The 22,002-nt window shown below is 41.7% G+C and overlaps 1 protein-coding gene across 1 annotated transcript in view; it reads right to left on the reverse strand.

Annotated features, from left to right (window-relative positions):
- The window catches only part of CHPT1 (choline phosphotransferase 1), a 36,643-nt gene that overhangs the window by 3,406 nt on the left and 11,235 nt on the right, over positions 1–22,002 (reverse strand). Inside the window, exons 2-8 of the mRNA XM_044988350.1 lie at positions 18,182–18,329; positions 15,850–15,991; positions 6,790–6,874; positions 4,908–5,039; positions 4,209–4,367; positions 2,169–2,294; positions 1,158–1,268 (exon numbers count right to left, since the gene is read on the reverse strand). Of these exons, the coding sequence (XP_044844285.1) occupies positions 1,158–1,268; positions 2,169–2,294; positions 4,209–4,367; positions 4,908–5,039; positions 6,790–6,874; positions 15,850–15,991; positions 18,182–18,329 (903 nt within the window). The remainder of the gene's footprint in view (positions 1–1,157; positions 1,269–2,168; positions 2,295–4,208; positions 4,368–4,907; positions 5,040–6,789; positions 6,875–15,849; positions 15,992–18,181; positions 18,330–22,002) is intronic.

Below are 22,002 nucleotides of genomic sequence, written 5' to 3' on the forward strand. Positions count from 1 at the left end.
TGTGTTAAAAAAATAAGTCTCACATACAGCTCGTTATTACCATAACAAAGTAAAAACTACAGAGAACACATTATGGCAGTTAATCTGATATGTTGCACTGTTGTGTTCAAAGGATACTTGCTGATAAGCTCTCTCTCTCTCTCTCTATATATATATATATATAGGCCAAATATTTAGTCTGCAGATTTACACTTCAGGTTTACAGTTGCAAATAACTACAGCTAAAATGTATGCCATTTATATGTATCTGATAATGCTGAAGTACCATCAAGTATCTAATTTGCAAGCAACAAGCGTTACTTACAAATTATGTGTGCAAAACTAGAAGCCAGGCCTTAGAAGGAAACTCAAGCTATATATACTTTCAGTAACAGCTGAAATGGAAGCTTCACCCCTGAACCTGTACCCAAAGAGATAATGATATTTGGAATTGGTGGGCAGAGTTTGTTATAAAAGATGAAGCAGGGGAGGAAGGAAGAGAAAAATCAAGTAGCTTTTTAAAAAAAAAACAAAAAAAATGGTTGGACTAGTCAGGCACTGAGCTCCGTTGACTTCTCTTCACCGTTTCAAACACCATATATTATAGCAGCAGTGAGTTGCTGGATGGTTAATTTTTAATCAGTCTTGATTTGAAAATTTTAATTTTAGGCACAGACTAGAAATCTGATTAATTTTATAGCAATTCTCATCAGTTTGAGATTTTAGAAACAATGTAAACTTAAGAAAATTAGTCATTTTTCCACTTGTGTGAAGTGAAACCGCTCTTAGAATTCTAATAGTGAGTACTTTTAATTCTGGTACATAACTTTAGATTTGTAGTCAGTCTGTCTTTTTTCAATCAAGCAGAATCTAGTGCATGGCAGAAAAATCAGTTTCAGACTGATGAATCCATGATCAAAAGTAATGATTGCAATGTCTACAATACAATGGAGGAATTTTATGCTTCATGATACAAGCATAAATCACAATAGACTCTGAACAACTTCATATTTAAGTAATTGTATTTGTTATCTGAGCAAATTACGGAGCTTTTCATTGACTTTTCTTGAAAAGCGTTATATCTGTATTCCTGAAAAGGGGATCTACTTCATTCATTATTCCCCTAACTGCTTCTCCTCTTCTGCTTGAATTACTAGTCAGTCAGTATGGTTTTGAACCTGTTCAGGAGCTTGAAGTGATGAAATTCTGAAGACATGTATGCGAAGGTGAGCAGCAATCTGCATGCATACACCAGTGGAGTATCTCAGCAAATCAAACAAAGATATGACCTAAAAATAAACAAAAACAAATTCATGTTACAAAAAAAGCTTTGAAACCAAAAGGTCTACCCTATAGCTCTGCCCTCATGTTCATTTATTTTAAGAATATCTTTGTTTATCCCATCTATTGTTGGGTCGGTAGTTTTAAAAAGGTATTTAAGTGATTAAATTTATACTCAGCTAACTTAAAAGCCATCTTAATTTACAGGTTTTTAACTTCAGTTTGACTTTTTAAAACCATTATTGCAAATTAACTATGTATTTATATTTCCACTGCTAACAAAGCTTTCGATCTGCATGAATTATTAAATTACTCTGCTAAATTCAGGTTAACATTTACATCAAAGCAAAAGCCTGAATTCATGGCATGAGTCTCCATGATTTTCTTTTTTCCTAAACTTCAGCCCCATGTCTTGTAGAGAATAGCTACTACTGTATTGGGTGCCAAGAAAGGAGAAACAACCAGAGCCATAACAAGGAATTTTTGTGACCGAGGCAAGGGCCGGCTCCAGGTTCTTCGATGGCGGGTTCCTGAGTCCCTCTCGGAGAGAAGGACCCGCTGCCGAATAATGAATTACGTGGCAGCAGCAATTCGGCGGCAGGTCCTTCCCTCCGAGAGGGACTCAGGGACCTGCTGCTGAATTGCCGCTGAAGAACCAGTGGCGGTAGAGCTGCCGCTGAAGTGCCGCCGATTGCAGTAGAGCTGCGCCCCTCCGCTTTGCGTGCCCGAGGCAAGTGCCTCACTCACCTCGCCCTTGTTACGGCACTGGAAACAACTAGTTTAAATGATGGCATCGGAAAAGAGGGACTGAGTTTTCAACCTGCCCCTTATATAGGCTTCCATATGAAAATAAGTATTTAACACTGTTTCGGTGGATTTGTAAATTAAAGTTTAAAACAAATGCTTACCAACGCTATCCATAGAACAATATATTCATCAATAAAACTGTTGAAGTACTGGTCCAAAAATAGAAGACCTGGCCCAATAAATGCAGTATCTTGAAGATAGATCTCACTTTTTGTCATGTGGGCCACCTACATAAAACAAGATTCGATATAGCTACAAAGTTTGACATTTGGCATCAATGAAAAATTTACTTTGAGAATATGAACTATGATGGTAACAAATATTTAAATTAAGGAACAGTACAAATAAATAATGCTCTTAAAAGGGACAGTCAACCTGTGCAATTGACTAATAAAAAAACTGGAGGTTTTAATAAGGACATTTTCTATTTAAAATTACTTTAAGCTCTGCTACTATTTAGCAAGGTCTTTTGGGTGAGCCCAGGAGCACCACCACAAAATCTGCTTTTGGCTCACCTTGTCTCCTCTGCCTCTCTAATACATGCCTGCTTGCTGCTCAGTTAGTTTCAGCATTGCTGTTGCTGTTACCCCTAGAACCTCTTTACACAAAAGAAGCATAAGTATGCAAGTTTCTCCCCTCACCACCCATAATAAAGAAAGTGATGCCACCATGAAGCTCATGTGACTAGACAACAAAACAGTGACACTGACTGATCCTATATGTTACTGCTGTCAATGTGTTAGCTACAAAGACTTCCATTAAGTAGAAAAAGCTAACTTTGGATCCAGTCCAGCTATGTAACAACTGCACATATAGCTCTTCCTTCCCAAAGGCCTTCTCCCCTTCTGACTGGTGACTAGCTGTGTTTAAGACTGTTTTGAAGGTGTACCAGAACTTGTAATGTGCCTTCTGGATCCAGTCCTTCCTTGTTTCTCTGCTCTGTATGCACTTGTGAAGTCTAAGCAGTGAGTTTGTGCCATGCTTACTGTAAGCCAAGTAGTTGCTTCTCAACTCGAAGCAAATACTTTGCTATTTAGCTATACAGTGAAGGTTTGTTAAGACACCTGGAATATTCAGAGTCTGTACCCATACAAAAAGAGTCACAAGACAAAAGCCCTCCAATATTTATATCCAGAATAATGCTAACGAGCTTGTTGAGTTTATGGTTTCCTGTCTGGGTAAGGCAGATCTCAGTCTGGTGAGTCTTGCCCTCTTACAAATGAAAAAAAAAAAAGTAGATAAACATAACGTAATTTCAGTTGTCTAGAAGAACTCTGTATGCCTTAGTCTAAAGATTAAAAAGTTAAGGCAGGAATGCCTGAACCACTGGGCTATAGGGTATTCTTGGATGGGTCTTGATGTCTCCTGTTGAAGCTGTTCCACTTTGTACAAAATATTTGACTATTTAATTAAATAGTGGCACATGGCCTTGAATTTGAGTCTCCTGCATCACAGGTTAGTGCCCTAACCAGTGGGTTATGAAATTGCATTCTCCCCCTCTTTGGCCCAATGAATAATTATTTTATAAAAGTGAAACAGTTTCAACAAGAGAGACTGAAACACCCCCATAGTCCAGTAATTAAGGCACTCATCTGGGACATGGGAGAACCAAGTTCTGGATCAGGCAGAGTCATCACCACCTGCTCCTCAGGCTGTTTTGTGCAGGCCGCAATCCAGTTGCTATGCTCTATGGAGGCCTCTGAGCACATTTACTGGATTGGATCCCACAGAAGAGATAGTGGGTAAATATCTAGTTTGTGAACCCTGCTGGGGCACAGGTGAAAGTTAGATACTAAGCTGCACACTCTGGCAGGACTGAGGTGGCGGCCTCCATTTCCGTCCAGTGGAAGTTAAGGCACTTAGGGAACTTTACCAGTGGGAAGTTAGGAGCCTAGGGAGTTTAGGCACCTTGTGTTTTGCGGACTAAATTTTGAACATGGCCACTTCAAGTGGCATTTAGGTCCCCCTGGTGAATTCCAGCCAGTCTCTGACAGGCCCAGGTTAGTTGTTGTAGTAGTAGTAGAGGTTCTGCAATAACCAACAGGGTATATTAGCAGAGTTGAGTGGGAGAGCTTACAAAATTCCTCACTTTCATAAGTGCCAAATACATACATCCAACAACAAAAAACAAGATTCCTTACCACCAATTTTTGTGTGATCTTAGCACTCACAAATCCAAATGTTAAGACATAGAGGCAAGGGTGCTTTTCAAACAGCTGAGTTGTAGATTTTTTATAGATCATTATTGCCAAAGTGATAACTAGTCCTATATGGAGGCCTGGTGAAAGAACACTAGTGCCCTGAAACACACAAAGCAGAAAATGTTTCTCATCATAACCTGAATCATACCATAAATTTTTGGGCCCAATTTTTAGGACTGCTGACCAACCACAACTTGCACTAAAAGCCAAATGAAGTCACATGTACTCAACATGTCTGAAAGAAAAAAATCAGGTCCTGAGCTGCTGTGCAGCAGGGGCACTCGCATTGACTTTTCTTTCCCATTATATTTTATAAACTCAAATCTCATTGCAGTTTCTCTGACAATACAAAACCCCTAATCAAGGGTATATGGAAAATATGACTTGGATTACCACTGGAGTTGAGTTCTTATTAACTGTCTCATTCATATATATTTAATGGCTTTACAGACAGCATTAAGGTATATCAAACAGTAGAATCAATGTATTAGATTGCTTAAATACTCAATCAGTAAGATGGTCAGAAGTACTAACTTTTTTGTAATGTAAGAATTTAACATACAAACCAGACAACACAGTAACCCGCTTTTCTTCCCCACCCCAATATTAGAATACAGTTTAAATTCTAAAATAGCTTACTGCGATTGTAGATCCATTTTTGCCAACTCCACCACCAAAGATGACATGGAAATAGTTGGAACAGGAAAATAATGCTCCACCCACTATTCCAAGAACAGGAAAAGTCTTCAGTTTTAGGTCTAGCAAAGGGATCTTGCAAGAAAAATGTTTAAAAAAAATTAAAGGACATCGTTCCTTGGAAAAAGTTAAACTGCTGCTGAAGACTCCAAAAACAATTTGTATTGCTTTATTTTAACTATCCCTTTTCCTTGAAACTTATACTCAAATCAACAATTTCAGAGTATAGTCCTGCCCTTAAGATGCCTTTTTGGGGGGTTTAAGTCCTGGAGAAGTAGGAGGTTAAATTCTGCCCTTGAAATTCAGCTATATTTGCAACACCATTAAAAAGCTCTTTTTATACTTTTGCTAACTATTTCAAATTTGATTCCACAGAAATCTGTGTCAGAGGAAAAAGGATAGTTCTTTCTAATTCATTGGTCAGCACAATGGAGCACCACAGGAAATGCAAACTCCATCTGCCTGCTTTGTGATTATGTTACATAATATGCCATATGATGTATCTTTGCAGTATGTATATTACCCAGATATAGATTTAACAAAATATTTACCTTTTAGAGTCAAATGCAGTTTCAAGAAAACTTCCAAGGCAGCAAAGGGTTAAAAAAAGAGTAGCAATAAATTTTCTGAAACCACGGACTACATATTTTTGGAGACAGACTTGTTTTTTCTTTAACGTTAAAATCAAAGGCAGAGACCCCTGCATCTCAAAACAATCCACTAATTAACACAAAAAGAATATATAGTCAATTAGCCAAGTTTGTGAAGTCTAAAGATCTCACTTATGGTTTGCATTTTAATCTTAATAGTTTCAGAAAGAGAACAAAAGCTATTTGGGGAGAAGAAAACCGAACTGTTTAAGACAGCATTTCCCTCTAAAAACTTGCCATTTCATAATTGCCAGATTGATGAATGAGTCAGGTACAATAAAACATTACCAAAATAATTCAGACTGCAAAATTAACTTGATGTTGCATGATATTAATATCTATTCTGATCAACTAGTACTGTGTATTATACAGATGAAAACACCACCAGGAATAGGAACTACAGTCCAGTGTACAGCAGGCTTCACTGAAATTGTTTCCAACTTTTAAAAATATTTGCATTCAATCCTATATGGTCCTATTCTACATGAAATATATGAGCTGTTCCCCTTTCCCTCAAATAGACTGGAAATATTTTTTAATATACTGATGCCAGAACACTGCTGGGTAGACATTTTAAAGTTATGGCGCCAGATCAGCTCTTACACCAGTGTAAATCCAGTGCAGCTCTATTAACTTTAACAGTTACTCAATATTTACATCAGTATAAAGCAAAATGTAGTCCATTGGATTTGTAGATTTTAATGGACAGTTTGTTTTACAATTGAGACAATCTACTTTAAAAAATATAATTTTGAGCAGAAATTTATGGTACAGGAATAATTAAATATAAAAATTGGATGTAATAGAAACTATTACATATGAAAAATATAGACGGTGGATAAGATTCCTTTGAACTATAATCAAAATGTATTTTCCAGGCCTGAAGTTTACATATGGCAGATGGGGTCTTTTTCCTCTGTGTAGCTCTAAACTCATGCATAGGAAACCACACCATCACATCCAAGCGATACAGTACTGAACTACATGGAAACAGGCACCCTATAATAAGTATATAAAGCAACTTTTGTATGTATTAAAATTGAAATAAAAAATAAGATTTAACAAATACAACAAACTGAACACAGAGATTTGAAAAGCAATGACTAAACATCAACACACCTGCACATGACAGCTTCAGGTAAAACTGTGAAAGTCTGAATGCTTGATACACTTACCTTATAGTCCCACATAGTAGTTCCACCACACGCAGACATCAAGAAGAGGATTATTATGGCTATCTGAACTTCAGTTACATCAACCCTAGAAAGAAAAGATGAAGCAGGCTTAGTTCATACATCTGTTTGTTGGGGGGAGGGAATGGGAATAAATTATTAGGTAATTAAAATGTATCCATTCAGGACATGCCATGTATATAAAAGACATGATTTCTGTGACCACAAAATTCTACATACCAACTAAAGCAAAAACATACTTTGCTAAATACCTGTATATCGTTTATAGTTATGCACAGAAAAAGTGGGATTTTTTTTAGTACTGTATAGCTATTTAGGAAATTTTAACACGCTTACAAATCATTGTCATAAATATTAAGCAAAACAACAATTACAACAGTGAGCTTTTAGAAAAAACAAACAATACTCTCATCATCAGATCTCTCTATTTAACAGGGTTTTATTCATATTGCAGAGTGAGTCTTTATACCATCCAGGGGCTGTTTTATTAAATTGAGTGACACTGACTAGTCATTTATCAAACAGTGTGATTATCAAACATCAATATTCACTAATATTAGACGGGTGTGCTGGGTATTTTTGCCAGCAAATGTACTTTGAGTATTGAATAAATGGCAGCCAAATATCGAACATCTGTTTGTCATGTATTTTGCTAGATATGAAATTGATGCATTGATTTTTCCATAACCTGCCTTTTTAAAAAAAAACAAAACCATTCCTCTAGTTTTAGACTATTTTTCCTTTTTCTAGTGAGAGGTTAATCAGTAGTGTAGTACCTACTAGTAGCTAAGATTCTTCATTTCCTTTTATGTGACCATTTCTGCTAGGAAGCCCCAGGAGGACTGCCAAAGGACTGTTGGATATGTATTACCAAACAATTTGCAATATTTGGTGACTAATCACATCCCAATAATCTCTAATGACTGGACATGTCCACTATATATGCATATAATCCCCTCTTTTATCATAATTTCTCCAACATTTATCCCCCATTCAAATCTATCACGTTTGTTAAATACCATCTGACTCCTGTGAAGAACCATTTTAAATTGTATCTTAAAGAAAATCTCTCTTAGGAGACAGATTGCTTGTCCACTTTTCCAGAGGAAAGCCATTCCCCTGGGGTAATTCGTCTATCCAAATCCTTCTCCCACCACATCATATATAGACATCTCTGCAAAAAACTTTCCTAATAAATTTATATCTTTTTTAATGTATTTATTTATTTATTTATTGTTTCCAACCTTCCAAAAGCCATTACTTCTATTAAGTTAGTTTCTGTGTTAAAAAAAACTGGTTACTAACCTTCCACAACTGTTGTTGTTTGAGATGTATTGCTCGTGTCCATTCCATGCTTGGTGTGCGTGCACCATGTGCACAGTTTCCAGAGAACTTTTCCCTTAGTGGTATCTGTATGGCTGACCCTAGTGCCCCCTGGACCTCATGCACATGCACCAGTACAAGAGGCGTCACCGGCTCCGCACCCTCTCATTTCCTTCTTGCTGGTAACGCCGACAGAGGAGTAGGAGGGCGGGTCATGGAATGGACACGAGCAACACATCTTGAGGAAAAACAGTTACGAAAGGTTAGTAACCATTTTTTCTTCAAGTGCTTGCTTATGTCGATTCCGTGCGAGGTGACAAGCAATATCCCTGGAGGTGGGCTCTGAGTTCATGGATGGGCTGATTGCAACACTGCTCTCCTGAAACTGGTATTGTCACAGGTCTGTTGGGTGATGGCATAGTGGGACATGAAGGTACGAACTGACACCTATGTCACAGCCCTGCTGATGTTCTGAACTGATAACTGCGCAAGGAATGCTGCTGATGAAGCCTGGGCTCTTGTGGAATGAGCCTTCACGATGGCCAGAGGCAGAACCTTCACCTGCTCGTAGCAAGCTTGGATGTAGGCAGTTATCCGGGAAGAGAGTCTTTCAGACAACACTGATAGTCCTTTCTCCTGTCCGCCATAGCTACAAAAATCTGCATAGACTTGTGGAAGGGCTTAGACCTTTAGATATAAAAGACCATGGCCTGCCTAACATCTAATGTGTGTAGCCAACATTCCTCATTGGTGCTGTGAGGCTTTGGAAAGAAGACAGACAGAAAAATGTCCTGGTTGTTATGGAACTGCACTACCACCTTTGTGAGGAAGGCCGGGTGGGGGCGTAGTTGGACCTTGTTTTTGAAGAACACCGTATACAGGGGATAGGGGCTAATCCTGCTGTCAGGGTTTCGATTTTGGAGACCCTTCTGGCCGTTATAATCGCCACCAGGAAGGTGACCTTCCACCGAAGGAACAATAAGGAACAAGATGCCAACAGCTTGAAGGAGAGCCCCCCCGTGAGCTTTGTCAGGACCAGGTTTAAGTTCCATGGGGAAATCGGGTCACAAACCTGAGAGTAGAATCTTTCCAAACCTTTGAGAACCTGATCATCATCATCATCTCATGGGAGAAGACTGATCTGCCCTAGACTGGAGGATGGAAGGCTGAGATGGTGGCAAAGTGAACTTTGACCCATGGCAGAGCTACACCCTGATGCTTCAGGTGGAGCAAATAGTCCAAGATGGACTGCAGGGAGACAGAGATGGAGAAAAATTCCATTCAGAGGCCTAACAAGTGAAATGTTTCCACTTAACCAAAGTAGGTAGCTTGGGTGGAGGGTTTCCTGCTACCTAATCTGAGCAGGTCTGCTTCTCAGGGTTCAGCTGTGCAGAAGCCACTGTCAGGTATAGCGAGGGTCTAGTTAAGCAACCAGCCATGGTCTTGCAAAATCAAGTCCAGACAGGGTAGGAGCTCTAGTGGAGTTGCTACGGGGAGGTCCAGAAGCATGCTGAACTAGTGCTGGCGTGGCCACACCGGAGCTATCATGATAACCTTCGCCTTGTTCCTCTTGATCTTTAGGAGCACCTTGTGTACCAAGGGAATCAGTGGGAAAGTATGCAGCAGTCCGCCTGCCCAGGAGACAGGAACGCATCAGACAGGGGGCCGTTGCTGAGCCCGGACATCAAACAGAACCCAGTGGCATTTCCTGTTCTGTCTGGTGTTGAGCAGGTTCACCTAGGGAGTCCCCCCACTTCTGGAAAATAATTCTGGCAACGTCTGGGTGAAGAGACCACTTGTGGTGACGTGATCCACCAACGTATTCCAGTCTACCAGGAGGTGTGCCACCTCGAGGCGAACAGTGTGGCTCACACAGAAGTCCCAGTTGGAGGGCTTCTTGACACAGGTCTGAGCGAGCTCCCCCTTGTCTGCTGACATAAAATACTGAGGCCATATTGTCCGTCAAGACCTGCATGACCTTTCTGAGAGCAGGGGAAGAAGCGCCTGGTAGGCCACGTTTATCACCCTGAGTTCCCTGACATTTATGTGCAGGGAGAGGTCTTCCTGAGACCAGAGTCCCTGGGTTCCAAGTCTACTGAGGCTGGCTCCCCACCCCAGGTTTGATGCATGTGAAACCAAGATTACTGTTGGGGACTGGGCAGTGAAAGGCACCCCTTTCGTCATTGAACGCGGCTCTGCCCACCAAATCAGAGAAGCTAAGATGGCTGACGGAATCATGAGAACTGAGTCCAAGTTGTGTTTGCCTGGGAGTAGACTGACACCAGCCACGTGTACTACACCACATAGGTCACATGGCAGCATGTACCTAACAGTTTGAGGCACACCCAGGTGGTGATAAGTGGGTGGTCTTTGACACGGGCGATAAGATCTGACAGTTTGGAACCAGGCCTCTGGCAGGTAGGCCTTGGCCTGAATGGAGTCAAGCACTGTCCCTATGAACTCTCTTCAGTGCACCGGGACTAGTGTCGATTTCTGTGAGTTTATTAACAGGCCCAGGGTCCAACAAGTGGCCCGTACTATGCCAATGCTGGGCTGAACCTCAGCCTACAAGTGGCCTTTGATCAGCTAATTGTCAAGGTACAGGTTGATTTGTACACCTTGACATCTCAGGCAGGCTGCAACCACTACCATATGCTTTGTTAAAATCCATGGGTCTGAAGGAAGCGCAGTGAACTGGTAGTGGCATTGGCCCACCATGAACCAGAGGAATCTCCTATGTCTGTGGAAGGTGGAAATAAGCGTCCTTTAAATTGAGGGCAGTGTGCCAATCTCCTGGATCCAGGGAAGGAATGACTGAGGTTCTGCATGGTCTCCCTGGCCTCCATTTCTTGAGATATTTGTTGAGGTGACACAGGTCCAGGATGGGCCATAGGGCCCCTTAACCTTTCCCAATATTTCCTAATCTGGAGTAAAACCTCTTGCTTCTCAAACCTTGGAACTTCCTCTACAGCCCCTAGATGAGAGGTTGCTTGTGAGAAAGGTCCGTGAAGAGGGATGGGGTTGGGGAGTGGGAGGGAGAGATGAAAAACTCAGGGTGTATTCAACTGTGTCAGTACTGAACACCCAATGGTCCAATGTTATGCAGGATCACACAGTGCAGAAGGGCGATAGGTGGTCTAAAACCAAAAAGGGGAATGGATTCTGAATCGAATCTAGCATGCCAGCCTCGGGTGTACCCTCAAAAGCCCTGTCGACCCACTCGGGTATCTACTGAGGCTGAGGTAGAAGGTAGGGGCTGACAGCTCTTATAGCCCTTCCCTCTTACTGGATTCCTGCCTGGGAGGCCCCATAAATTTGGGAGGCTATTGAGGCCTGAAATGCTTCCTGGAGGCCAGGAGCTTGTCCAGACCTAGAGAGTGGAGCATGGCTCTCGAGTCTTTGAGGCAGTGCAGTTGTGGAGTCCGTCTGCTCGGAGGTCAGAGAGGTACCCTCAAAGGGGAGGTCCTGGACTAACTGCTGCACTTTGTGCGAAAGGCCTGGTGACTGGAGCCACGAACAGCGCCTCATGGTGATTTCCGATGCCATCGTTCTGACCGCAGAGTCAGCCACATCCAGAGCTGCGTGGAGGGAGGCCCTGGCCACTGTCTTGCCTTCCTCCAGGATGGCCATGAACTCCTGCAGCAGGATATCCTTGAACTTGGCCACTGAGTCCCACAGGTTAAAATCGTACTTCCCCAGCAATGTCTGCTGGTTAGAGATACGGAGCTGGAGGTTGACCGTGGAATAAACCATTCTTCCGAACAGATATAGTGTCTTAGCCTCTTTATTCTTTAGGGGTGGTGATGGACTGACCTTGTCTGTCTCTCTTGTTCACAGCTGACACTACCAGGGACCATGGGGGGTGAGGGGATGTGAATACATGAAGTCAAACCCATTGGCCTGTATGTAGTACTACTTTTCCGCTCTTTTTGAGGTGGGGGACAGAGAGGAAGGGATCTGTCAGAGCCCTGACTGGTCCCAACACCACCTCATTGACTAGGAGGGCCATTCTGGAGGAAGCCACTGTGGCCAGGATATCAATCAGGCTCTCTATGGACTCATTTAGCTCCTTTACTTCCAGCCCCAACTTTGTGGTGACTCATTTCAGGAGCTCCTGAGGGGCCCTGAAATCATCTGGCAGGAGTGGGTTAGAAGGGCCTGCTACTGCCTCATCTAGGGACGAAGAGGAGGCAGCTAATGCCATAGGAGGGGCTGGTCCTTCCTTCTCCATCTGTACCACCTCCATTGCGACCACTTCAGTGACTTTGGTGCCAGAGTCAGTGTCTGGTGCCAGTCGGGACGATGCAGTGGCTCGTCTTTTGGACATGATGGAGTCTAACTGCTGGGAAGGGGGCCCGGAGCCAGGGGAAACCGTCATGGATTCCAATACTGCCATTGGATGGGCCAATGTCCTGGTGGCCAAGCACTGGCTGCAGGGCCTGTACTGAAGTCTGGTGCATAAGTCAGGTACCATCAGAGGTGCTGACTTTGTCCTTTCCCAGGGGGTGCTCAATGCCTGCTCCACTCCAAGCCCCGCCCCCACTCCACCTCTTCCCCCAAGTCCCTGCCCCTTCCTGCCTCCACCCAATTCCACGAACACACCCTCCCCCCACTCCTCCACCTACTCCCCCTAGCACCTCCTGCATGTCACAGCGGGTGGGAAGTACTGGGAGGAGCTGATAGGGGGGCTGCAGCCCAGAGCGCACAGAGTCCGCACCTATGGGTACCAGTACTACTTTGGAGGGCGAAGGATCCCATCTCAGACTCTGAAGAGGATTCGTCTCCCGGGTACAGGTCCTCCGTGGTCTCCGATTCTGCCTCCAGGCAGTGCTGGGGGTTCGGTGACTGATATCAGGTCAGGGACTGTTGCTGTGGGACCATGGAGGGCTTTCTTCTGGAAGGCACCGCTATGGCTGGTGTTGCAAAGGAGCACTCCGCCCCTTGTGTCCTGTCCAAGGTAGCCCTGGCTGGTACAGGATCTTGGGGAGTGGGCGGTATTGGGAGACACATCAAGTCCTTTGCAGCCTGGAAAGCCTCTGGAGTTGAGGGGGCCCACAAGTGCAAGGTACCACAACCGCTCCCTGGAGTCAGGTCCTGAACCAGGCTCGGTGCTTAAGCAGAGTTGCCAGAGCCAACCGTGGCTCTAGGGAGGACGAGTGGCCCGGCATGGGTCTCACTACATCAGTTGCTCCCCTCTTTGGCACCGGAGAATGCCCTCTCTCAGCACGCTATTTCCTGTGCTGCTTCCTCAGCATTGGAAATGGAGAACGATGCAGGGAAGAGCACAGTGCTGGTGGAGCACTTTGCATGGAGGCTGAAGTGCTCGGCCCCGATTTGGAGCAAGATGGCTCCGAGGATGGTCTTAAGGGCTGCCTCCATTAATAGAGCCTTCAAGCGAATATGTCTTTCTGAGTCTGCAGTTTGAAGCCCCTGCAGATCTTACACATTTCCTCAACATGAGCTTCCCTGAGCACTTTAGACAGGCCAAATGTAGATTACTCACAGGCAAGGGTTGCCGCAGGAGGTACATGGCATGCACAGCCCCGGGGATGATGTCCCTCTACAGCTGGGACTGCTATCTATACTACGTGCACTAAGACTGACTGGTAACTAAATTTGCTAACTACAAAAACTATACACAATAGAGATCAGAGTCTAAACCACTGTTAGGGAAGCCTTGCAAGAGCAAGAAGATCATTCCAAGCAGCCATCATGGGCAGTAAGAACGAACCGGGAGGTTGCAGAGCTGGTGGTGCCCCTTATACCAGCACATGTGCGTAGGGTTCCAGGGGGCACTACAGCGGGCCCTACAGATACCACTGAGGGGAAAAAGCTCTGGCAACTGTGCACATGGTACACACACACCCCTAGCATGGAATCAAGATGAGCAAGCACTCAAAGAAGAATAACTCTTCTAGAAACTTGAGAAACAGTGCCTAACTTGAAGGTATTGGTACCAGTAGGAGAGTTGGCCAGTTAGTTTTGATTTTGAAATAAGTTCCTTTGGTGAACAGCTGGCCAACAGTATGCATTCCAAGGGTCTTCCAATCTTTAAAACACTGGTTTGTTATTTGGCTTAAAATTTGGACGATTTCCAATGGGTGTCACTGAGAAGGGAAGAGAGATTCTCTCTAGTTCTACCCAAAACCCATAAAGTAGCCTTTAATAGAGCATGTGTATAAATTTCTGGATGGCATGATTTTTTAAAAATTAATCTATAGTAAACTAGCAATGTTTACACTGCCAAAGTTTGTACAGACCTGTCCAGAGTTATCTGTACTCACTGTCTTTTCTTATTTGAATGAAGAGAAGTTTTAATTTGGAGATAACATTTGAACGCATACAACAAACTATTGAGATAATATCAATAATTCTTTATTAGAAGGACAAAGTTATAAAATGTAATGATCTCCTGAACATTGCTTTTGCCATTCAAGGCTCCTTAGGGTTGGGACCAGATCTTTGTATTGAATACCCTGCCAAACAAAAGTGCTAGGTAAGATAGAGAGCAGACATGCCAATTAAACACTAAAGTAGACCAGACTTAAAACCCCATTTACAAGGTAATACCCACTCACCCTTTAAAACCTAAAAAGAACCTAAAACCACATAGGCCCTGAACATACAGCACAGTCAACAATACGTGTAGAATCAAAAAGATCCGAACGGGTTCCACCTTGCAAAGTCTGTGTTGCCAGCTTTTGCCTTATACTTTATTTGTATAAAGAATACTGCCGCTTGAAGTAAATTTTTGGGACTCATGTAAAGGATTTTGTTATTGACACACACTTACCTGGGGAAATACCCTGTACCATAATATATTTAAAAACTAATATATTTAAAGGTTTAGGTTGGATATTAGGAAAAACTTTTTCACTCAGAGAGTGGTGAAGCACTGGAATGGGTTACCCAAGGAGGCGGTGGAATCTCCTTCCTTAGAGATTTTTAAGGTCAGGCTTGACAAAGCCCTGGCTGGGATGATTTAGTTGGGAATTGTTCCTGCTTTGAGCAGGGGGTTGGACTAGATGACCTCCTGAGGTCCCTTCCAACCCTGATATTCTATGATTCTATGAACACTAGCTACAACAGTGCCATGCAAATGCCTGTTCTCACTTTCAGGTGACATTGTAAACAAGAAGCAGGCAGCATTATCGTCTGCAAATTTAAACAAACTTGTTTGTCTGAGTGATTAGCTGAACAAGAATTAGTACTGAGTGGACATAGTGTGGTCCTTGTATACTCGACTGTAAGGACTATACAAGGTTAACATCACTTCCAGGACTAGCCTTCCCAAAGTAGAAGGGCACAGGGCCACATACCCCCTGGATAGGCTCAGCGAAGAGTAAATTCTGCACCCTCCTCAAACAATGGAGAAGTGAGGTGAAGTGCCCACTGTGCTCCTGGAGCTCTGGGAAGCACTGTGCACCCCAGTGACTAACAGTGACTTTATGAAGCCATTACTGGAAATAGTGTTTAATGTATTGCAAATCAATAGCAATTGTACAGAGGTCTCAGGGACATCTGACAACTGTAAAAAGGAATGTCAGTTTTGATATGAATTTCAGGTCCTGGACCAGATATGAACTTCAGATAAAACAGAGATTAAAAAAAAAAAATTCAAAGGAGAGAGAGGAGAAGGGAAGGATGGGTGGAAGGTGAAATGAGATGTGTCAAATCCAAAGATCAAATATGTACAGTTCTGAAAAGAGTTCTACTTACTTTCCAAACTTTAGTATGCCTGATACATATGTCTGCCAGTGAGCACAATAAAACATGAACGACCCCACAAAACAACAGAAAAACAGCCAGTCAGGGTTCGTTCCCAGTCGAACAGCTATGCAGGCGCCAACGGAAACAAAAACTGAAAGGCAGAGATAAGCATAGTTAGTCATAAATAATTATACTACTTGGAATTTTAAAGATAAACACTAGACAAAGTTTGACTGCAACAGCATCAATAGTATAGTGACTTGGGAGGGGGGAAGGGATAGCTCAGTGGTTTGAGCATTGGCCTGCTAAACCCAGGGTTGTGAGTTCAATCCTTGAGGGGGCCATTTGGGGATTGGTCCTGCTTTGAGCAGGGGGTTGGACTAGATGATCTCTTGAGGTCCCTTCCAACCCTAATAATCTATGATTGTTGGACAGCATTTCCCAAACTTGAAGCTTCAGGAAAATGAACAGCCCCATAATGTGGTGTTAGAGGCTCACCCATATTAAGGTATACCTTTTTAGCTTCCCCCACCCCCACCCCACAACCAGGGAGGCATACCTACATGTTGGGTAACATTGTTATAAGGTAGTAATAGTGAGAGTTACAAACTACTGTAAAAATAGGTTTTACATTTTAGAATAAATTTTTTCCCTGAGGTCTATTTAAAAACAAAACCACACATCACATCATTATCAAGTGCAGACCAATATAGGGAATTTCATCTCAACATCTTCAGATAATTGGAATATTGTGAAAACAGGGAGAAAATGAACTCTTGGATAACCTTAACTACATCATGCACAGCTAAGCACTCACTGTAGTGTTCCTTGTCTCACTAGATTTAGATCAGGGTTTCTCAACCTGTGGGTTGTGACCCAAAACTGGGTCACTGGAATGTTTCAAAGGATCACATGGCAGCTCCAGTCCTGTGAGACTGTTGTGGCCTGGTGCATGGGGTCACAGTGCCACTCAGGTTTGGCTCAACTGCTCCTCCATCATGATGACGGGAAGGCAGCCAGCTCAAATATGAGTATGGGGCACTGTGACCCTGTGCGCCAGGTCACGCCACTCACAAATTTGGCCCAGATGGAGCCGACAAGGCCCAGAGCATGGAGCCGAGCTCAGCCAGCCCCATGTAACCAGAGCTGCAGGGGGGCCTCTGCAAAGCCCCACCCCCACGACACCCTATCCCCCCCAGGAACAGGACCCAATCCCTAGACTTGGGGCCCTCACACATACCAAGGCCTATTTACTGGATTAATCAAACATCTGTCATAACTTACTTGACAGAAGAACTGAAGGCTGGCTTCACTACTTACGTGGCTCAAACACATAAGTATCTAAGATGCTAGATACAGTATAAATACCTGAAGTTCAATTTTAATTTGATGCTAAATCGCCAAGATGAATTAAGGTTTGTAGTACAAACAACAACAAAAGTGGACTATTAATATATTAAGATATTAAGCAGTAGCCAATTAAAAATTGTCTCTTGGACAGCAATTCAGAAAAGCATCACTTCAGGGCAGAGAAACGCAAGAACTTGCATGTTTTTGTTTGTTTTGTTTTTTGATGGACACAAACAATCTAGCCCATCATTTTAATTTCTTTCTTAAAAGGAAATGAAATCTTTTCTAATTAGAAAGATTGAGTCATGTCAACATAACCAGGAACTATGAAAGTGAAGTGAGGAAAAGTAAACACACTTTAAAATTGTTAGAACTACAGTACCATGTCAGGAGAGATTGAATTCCTTATTGTTACTTGTATTAGTCATCTCAGCTCTAGTGGAAATGCATACTGTAGACACCAATGTTAAAAAAAAAGCTTGAAGGATGGTGTGCCTACTGCCTAGAGATACTGCACTTCTCTCCCAGGAAATCTTTGAATGTACTGTATTGCTTACAAAAAGTGATCAGATTCAATAAAGGGAACACACTCACTTCATACTCTCAATGTACACATGCAAGAGCTAGGTAACATGCATTATACATGTCTGAGGGCCACTTCTAAAATATTTTCCCACTCCCTAGGTTAGTAAGTAATAACCACCTAGCTCTCATACAGCACTTTTCATCAGTAGATCTCAAAGAGCTTTACATATGAGGTCAGTAGTCTTATTCCCATTTTACAGATGGAAAACAGAGGCACCAACAGGCAAAGTGACTTGTTCATAGTCACCCAGCAGGCCAGGAAGAGAATCTAGGACTCCGAAGTCCCAGTCTAGTTTTTATCCATTAGGCCAGACTGTACCTTACTAGGATTTAGTTTTTTTACAGTCCCCACCTCCCCCCCCCCCCCCCCCCCCCCGAGTTTTAAAAACCAAAGAAATAAAGTTACCTGTGGAAATACAGTCACAACCATGGTCAAAAAGTTCCCCTAAGGGGGAACTACTATTTGTTCTTCTGGCTTGTTTCCCATCAATAGCATCCAGGGACTGGTAAACAAAGAGTCCTAATGCACACAAGAGGAATACCCAAAACGGTGCCTGGAACAGATGCATAAATATCAATACTGTTAGTTCTAGATTACTTACTATTAGCCAAAATCGATCATACTACAGATTTTATCTGCATGAAAAGCTTTCAGAGCAGTACTTTGCTAAGAGACTACCATAGACAGGCCAAAGTCTTCTTTCAGTTTTAGCAGTGTAAATTGCAGTAAATCTGAAATGAATCACCCAGTTTATATCACTGAAACAGAATCTATGCAGCCTCACACTTGTGCTTTCATTTACAAAACTAAAAGTTTAGGTAGATATAGCTATCTAAAGTGGCATCAAGATTAATAAACTTAAATTTTCTCACCTCAAAATTGAGAGAGGTGCATATAATTAGTAGGAATGGTTCTATCCATGTTTATGGACACAGAACCCAAACAAAAAAGAGTGTCTTAAAAAAAAAAAAAAAAAGAGTTCAGTGTTTCATTCAAATTCTCCGAAGTCAATTAGATGATTAACTTTAAATTTTATTTTCTTCCTAGGTATTTAGAGTACTGGTTATATTTGTATCTCAAATTTCAGTTACTATGCAAATAACAAAATTACTTAGTGCATTTTCTACTTTTAACAGAAGTTTTAGTTTTTAAATAGACAAAGTTGGAGATTTTTCCAAGGCTCAAATGGCAGGCAGACACCTAACTGCCATTTGTGCCTTGCAGAATCTCTCCCAAGTAAATAAATGGTTCTCTTAAGAAAGAAGAACAACTGTCTACTAAATGTAGACTTTGATCATTTATTTAGTTCTTGTTTTAAATAGATTGGGGGTTGGTTTTGATCATTCATTACTGGGTTTTAGTTTAGCAGGACTTGCCATGATAGTGGTCCCATCTCAGAGAGGAGATTTAGCTTTCAGAAAATCAGTACCACTTTGAAACTAGTCCTTACTGATGATTTCTTTTCCTCATACATCCCCAAATCTAGTTTCAGTCCAGGTCACATTTTTGCCCCCTAGTTCTTACCAATCACACTTTACACAAAAAATTGTTCGGGAAGAAACAAAGTCAAAGGTTACAAGATGTTTATATCAAATAGATAAAAACCCATAGGAAATCATGAAAATTAATTCTCTTCTACCCCTACGTAGGAACTGTCTGTTACATCCTGCCCTCAGTTACTCTCGTACAATCCCTCTTCAGTGGGAGCTCACAGGTGTAACAGGGCAGAATTTGGCTGTACCACATATACTGTAATCAAGATTGATAATATTTCTTTTCCAAGTGTGTTTATTAAAGGTTAGCGAGTGTATCTGGATAACAAATTATACATTATATGGATAGACTGCATATTCATGAGTAGATGTCGGGCTGAGAGACAGGAAATAACCCACTTTAAATAAATCCTCACATAACAGGTACACATCCACATAAACCAGCCAGTGGTCTCAGTCAAACCAGAAAAGGGAAGAATTTTGACAACTGAAAATAATAAACTTCTTTTAAACTAAGTTAGGACAGGAGGTTGTCATGGAGGGGAATGTAGAAGGGGGGAAAAAATGAAAGTATGGTGAGATAGCTGCTCTTAAGCCCTGTTCATTATATCCCATCATAGCACTTGTGAACCAGTTTGTTTAGAACAAATCACGCATCATATTTAGACCCATCCCAGGAATCCACAAGAGAAGACCTTCCAACTAGGACCATATTTAAGGAAGGTTCCATTTTGAGCTTAAAAGCCTTGCTCACAAAGCCAAAAAAGGAAATGAATTTTTAAACTTAAAAAACAAAAAACTTAGATAACTTTCAGAAAGAAAAGATCATCAGTATCTCTACTTGGGACCCTTCCTAATCCATTTAGCCTTGATATGAACTTCTAAATGAGAATCTAGTATACTTCCGACTTGGAGGCAACAGTAGCATCATCCTAGTTAAGAGCAGGCTGAGTAATCCTTAACCGGACCATTGCTAAATCTATTTTAAATTTCTGGGTAACTATGCTAACCATTGTCTAGCATCATGACAGAAGAAAAGTAAAGTAGTGAAAACTCTAGAGGAAATAAAGGATCTGAATGTCTTGAGTACAGAATCAGATTAATTCTCCAGAGTATGTCACCCAAAGGAATTGGATAGGAAGTAAAAACAGGACCTAAATTATCTTTTTAAGGAGCCCTGAGAATTCATTATACTCTAGCTAAGTTTGTGAAAGGATCTCAACCTGACCCCCTAAATTGCACTTGCAATTCTGCAAGTACAGAGTTTAGTTAGATACTCATCTGATTGCAGGACTAATTTTGGTAGTTACTGTAGGTGTCTAATTTCTACTTGCACCTGCAAACAGTTGGCACAATTTTAGAAGATTTCTTAGAAAATATGGGCTTTCAAGATTTTTAAAAATGTCAATTGTCATTGGGTTTAAGCTTCATCAATGTGGGGGTACCTACTTATGTAGTCATAATATAAAATCTGTTATGCTCATTATGTTGGTATTACTTCAATTTAAAATAAGACTACCATTCGAATTCTAGTCAAAACGTTTTTTTCCCCCCCTATTGATAAATCCTCACCTATTCCAGCTGGGTTATCTTGTCTCTTCTCACTCCTTAGACAAGATGACACTTGCAATCTCTGTGATAGGTTTAAATATACCTTGATGATTGTTACTGATTATTTGTAACAATTCAGTCAAATATATATATTCTTTCATTCAAAGAGTAGTGTCTCTCTTGGACCAGGTATGAAACCAGTGACTTTTGGACTTTCACTATAGTTTACACAGTATTAGGGACGCTGAATCCCCACCAATCTTTAGGTCAAAAATCTAGACTCACATTTTTACAAAGGCCTAAACCTAATGATTTATGAAGCAAGATGCTCCAACAGTTCCTCCCCTCCTCCCAAATAGTATTAAGTGAGGGGGAAATTAAAAGTCTAGCATCTTAAGATTTTCAGCATTATCTGTAAGTTGGATAAGAAAAAGATTTAAATTCCAACTGACATGAGCATTTTGGTGGCAGGCAAAAAGCAAAATAGCATTATGGTAACCCAATGAAAGATTATAAACTAGTTTCCATCCCCCTCCAATACAGGTTTAACATTAAAATTTTAAATAATTTTTATGTTTTTCTCCCATTAATCTAGTTATTAAATAGGAGGCAAAATCGTTTTACCATCGTTAGGCAAAACACGAAAAGGGACAGACTTTCAAAACTTGTATAAGCTAGGAACACTGGAAAATCCATCTTCCCTCAGGAAGACAGGAAAGTGACCATGTATAAAGGACAGGGCCATTTGACGAGGGCACTCCTGGATTCTGAGACTACTTAACTCTGTGGATTTACCCTAGCACTTTTAAATCTCCTAAATTAACCTAAATTCCCATTTAAACAAAATCTCCGTTCTAACCCTTATCCTTGCAAAGATAAAATGTAAACTGATCACTAGGATTATGTGTCAATATGTTTTCATAAAGATCAAGTATTACTCAATGTTCTCCCCCCAGCCCTGCCCACACACATGCCCTCCCTCAGCTGCCCAAAATTAGCCTTTGAGGACTATGAAATCCATGACCCTAGGCCTCTCAATTTTGGGAAGGGCCTAGGACTGATTCTTGGCTGTTTCCCCCAGGCCTCTGCTGCTTGGGTTGCAATAAATTCCCCCTTTCAGCCATTTGCCTACAGTTTAAAATACAGTTTTATAGTCCAGATTACCCAAAAAAGCAATTATGC

This window comes from Mauremys mutica, chromosome 1 (assembly GCF_020497125.1).
Source record: "Mauremys mutica isolate MM-2020 ecotype Southern chromosome 1, ASM2049712v1, whole genome shotgun sequence".
Lineage (NCBI taxonomy): Eukaryota > Metazoa > Chordata > Testudines > Geoemydidae > Mauremys > Mauremys mutica.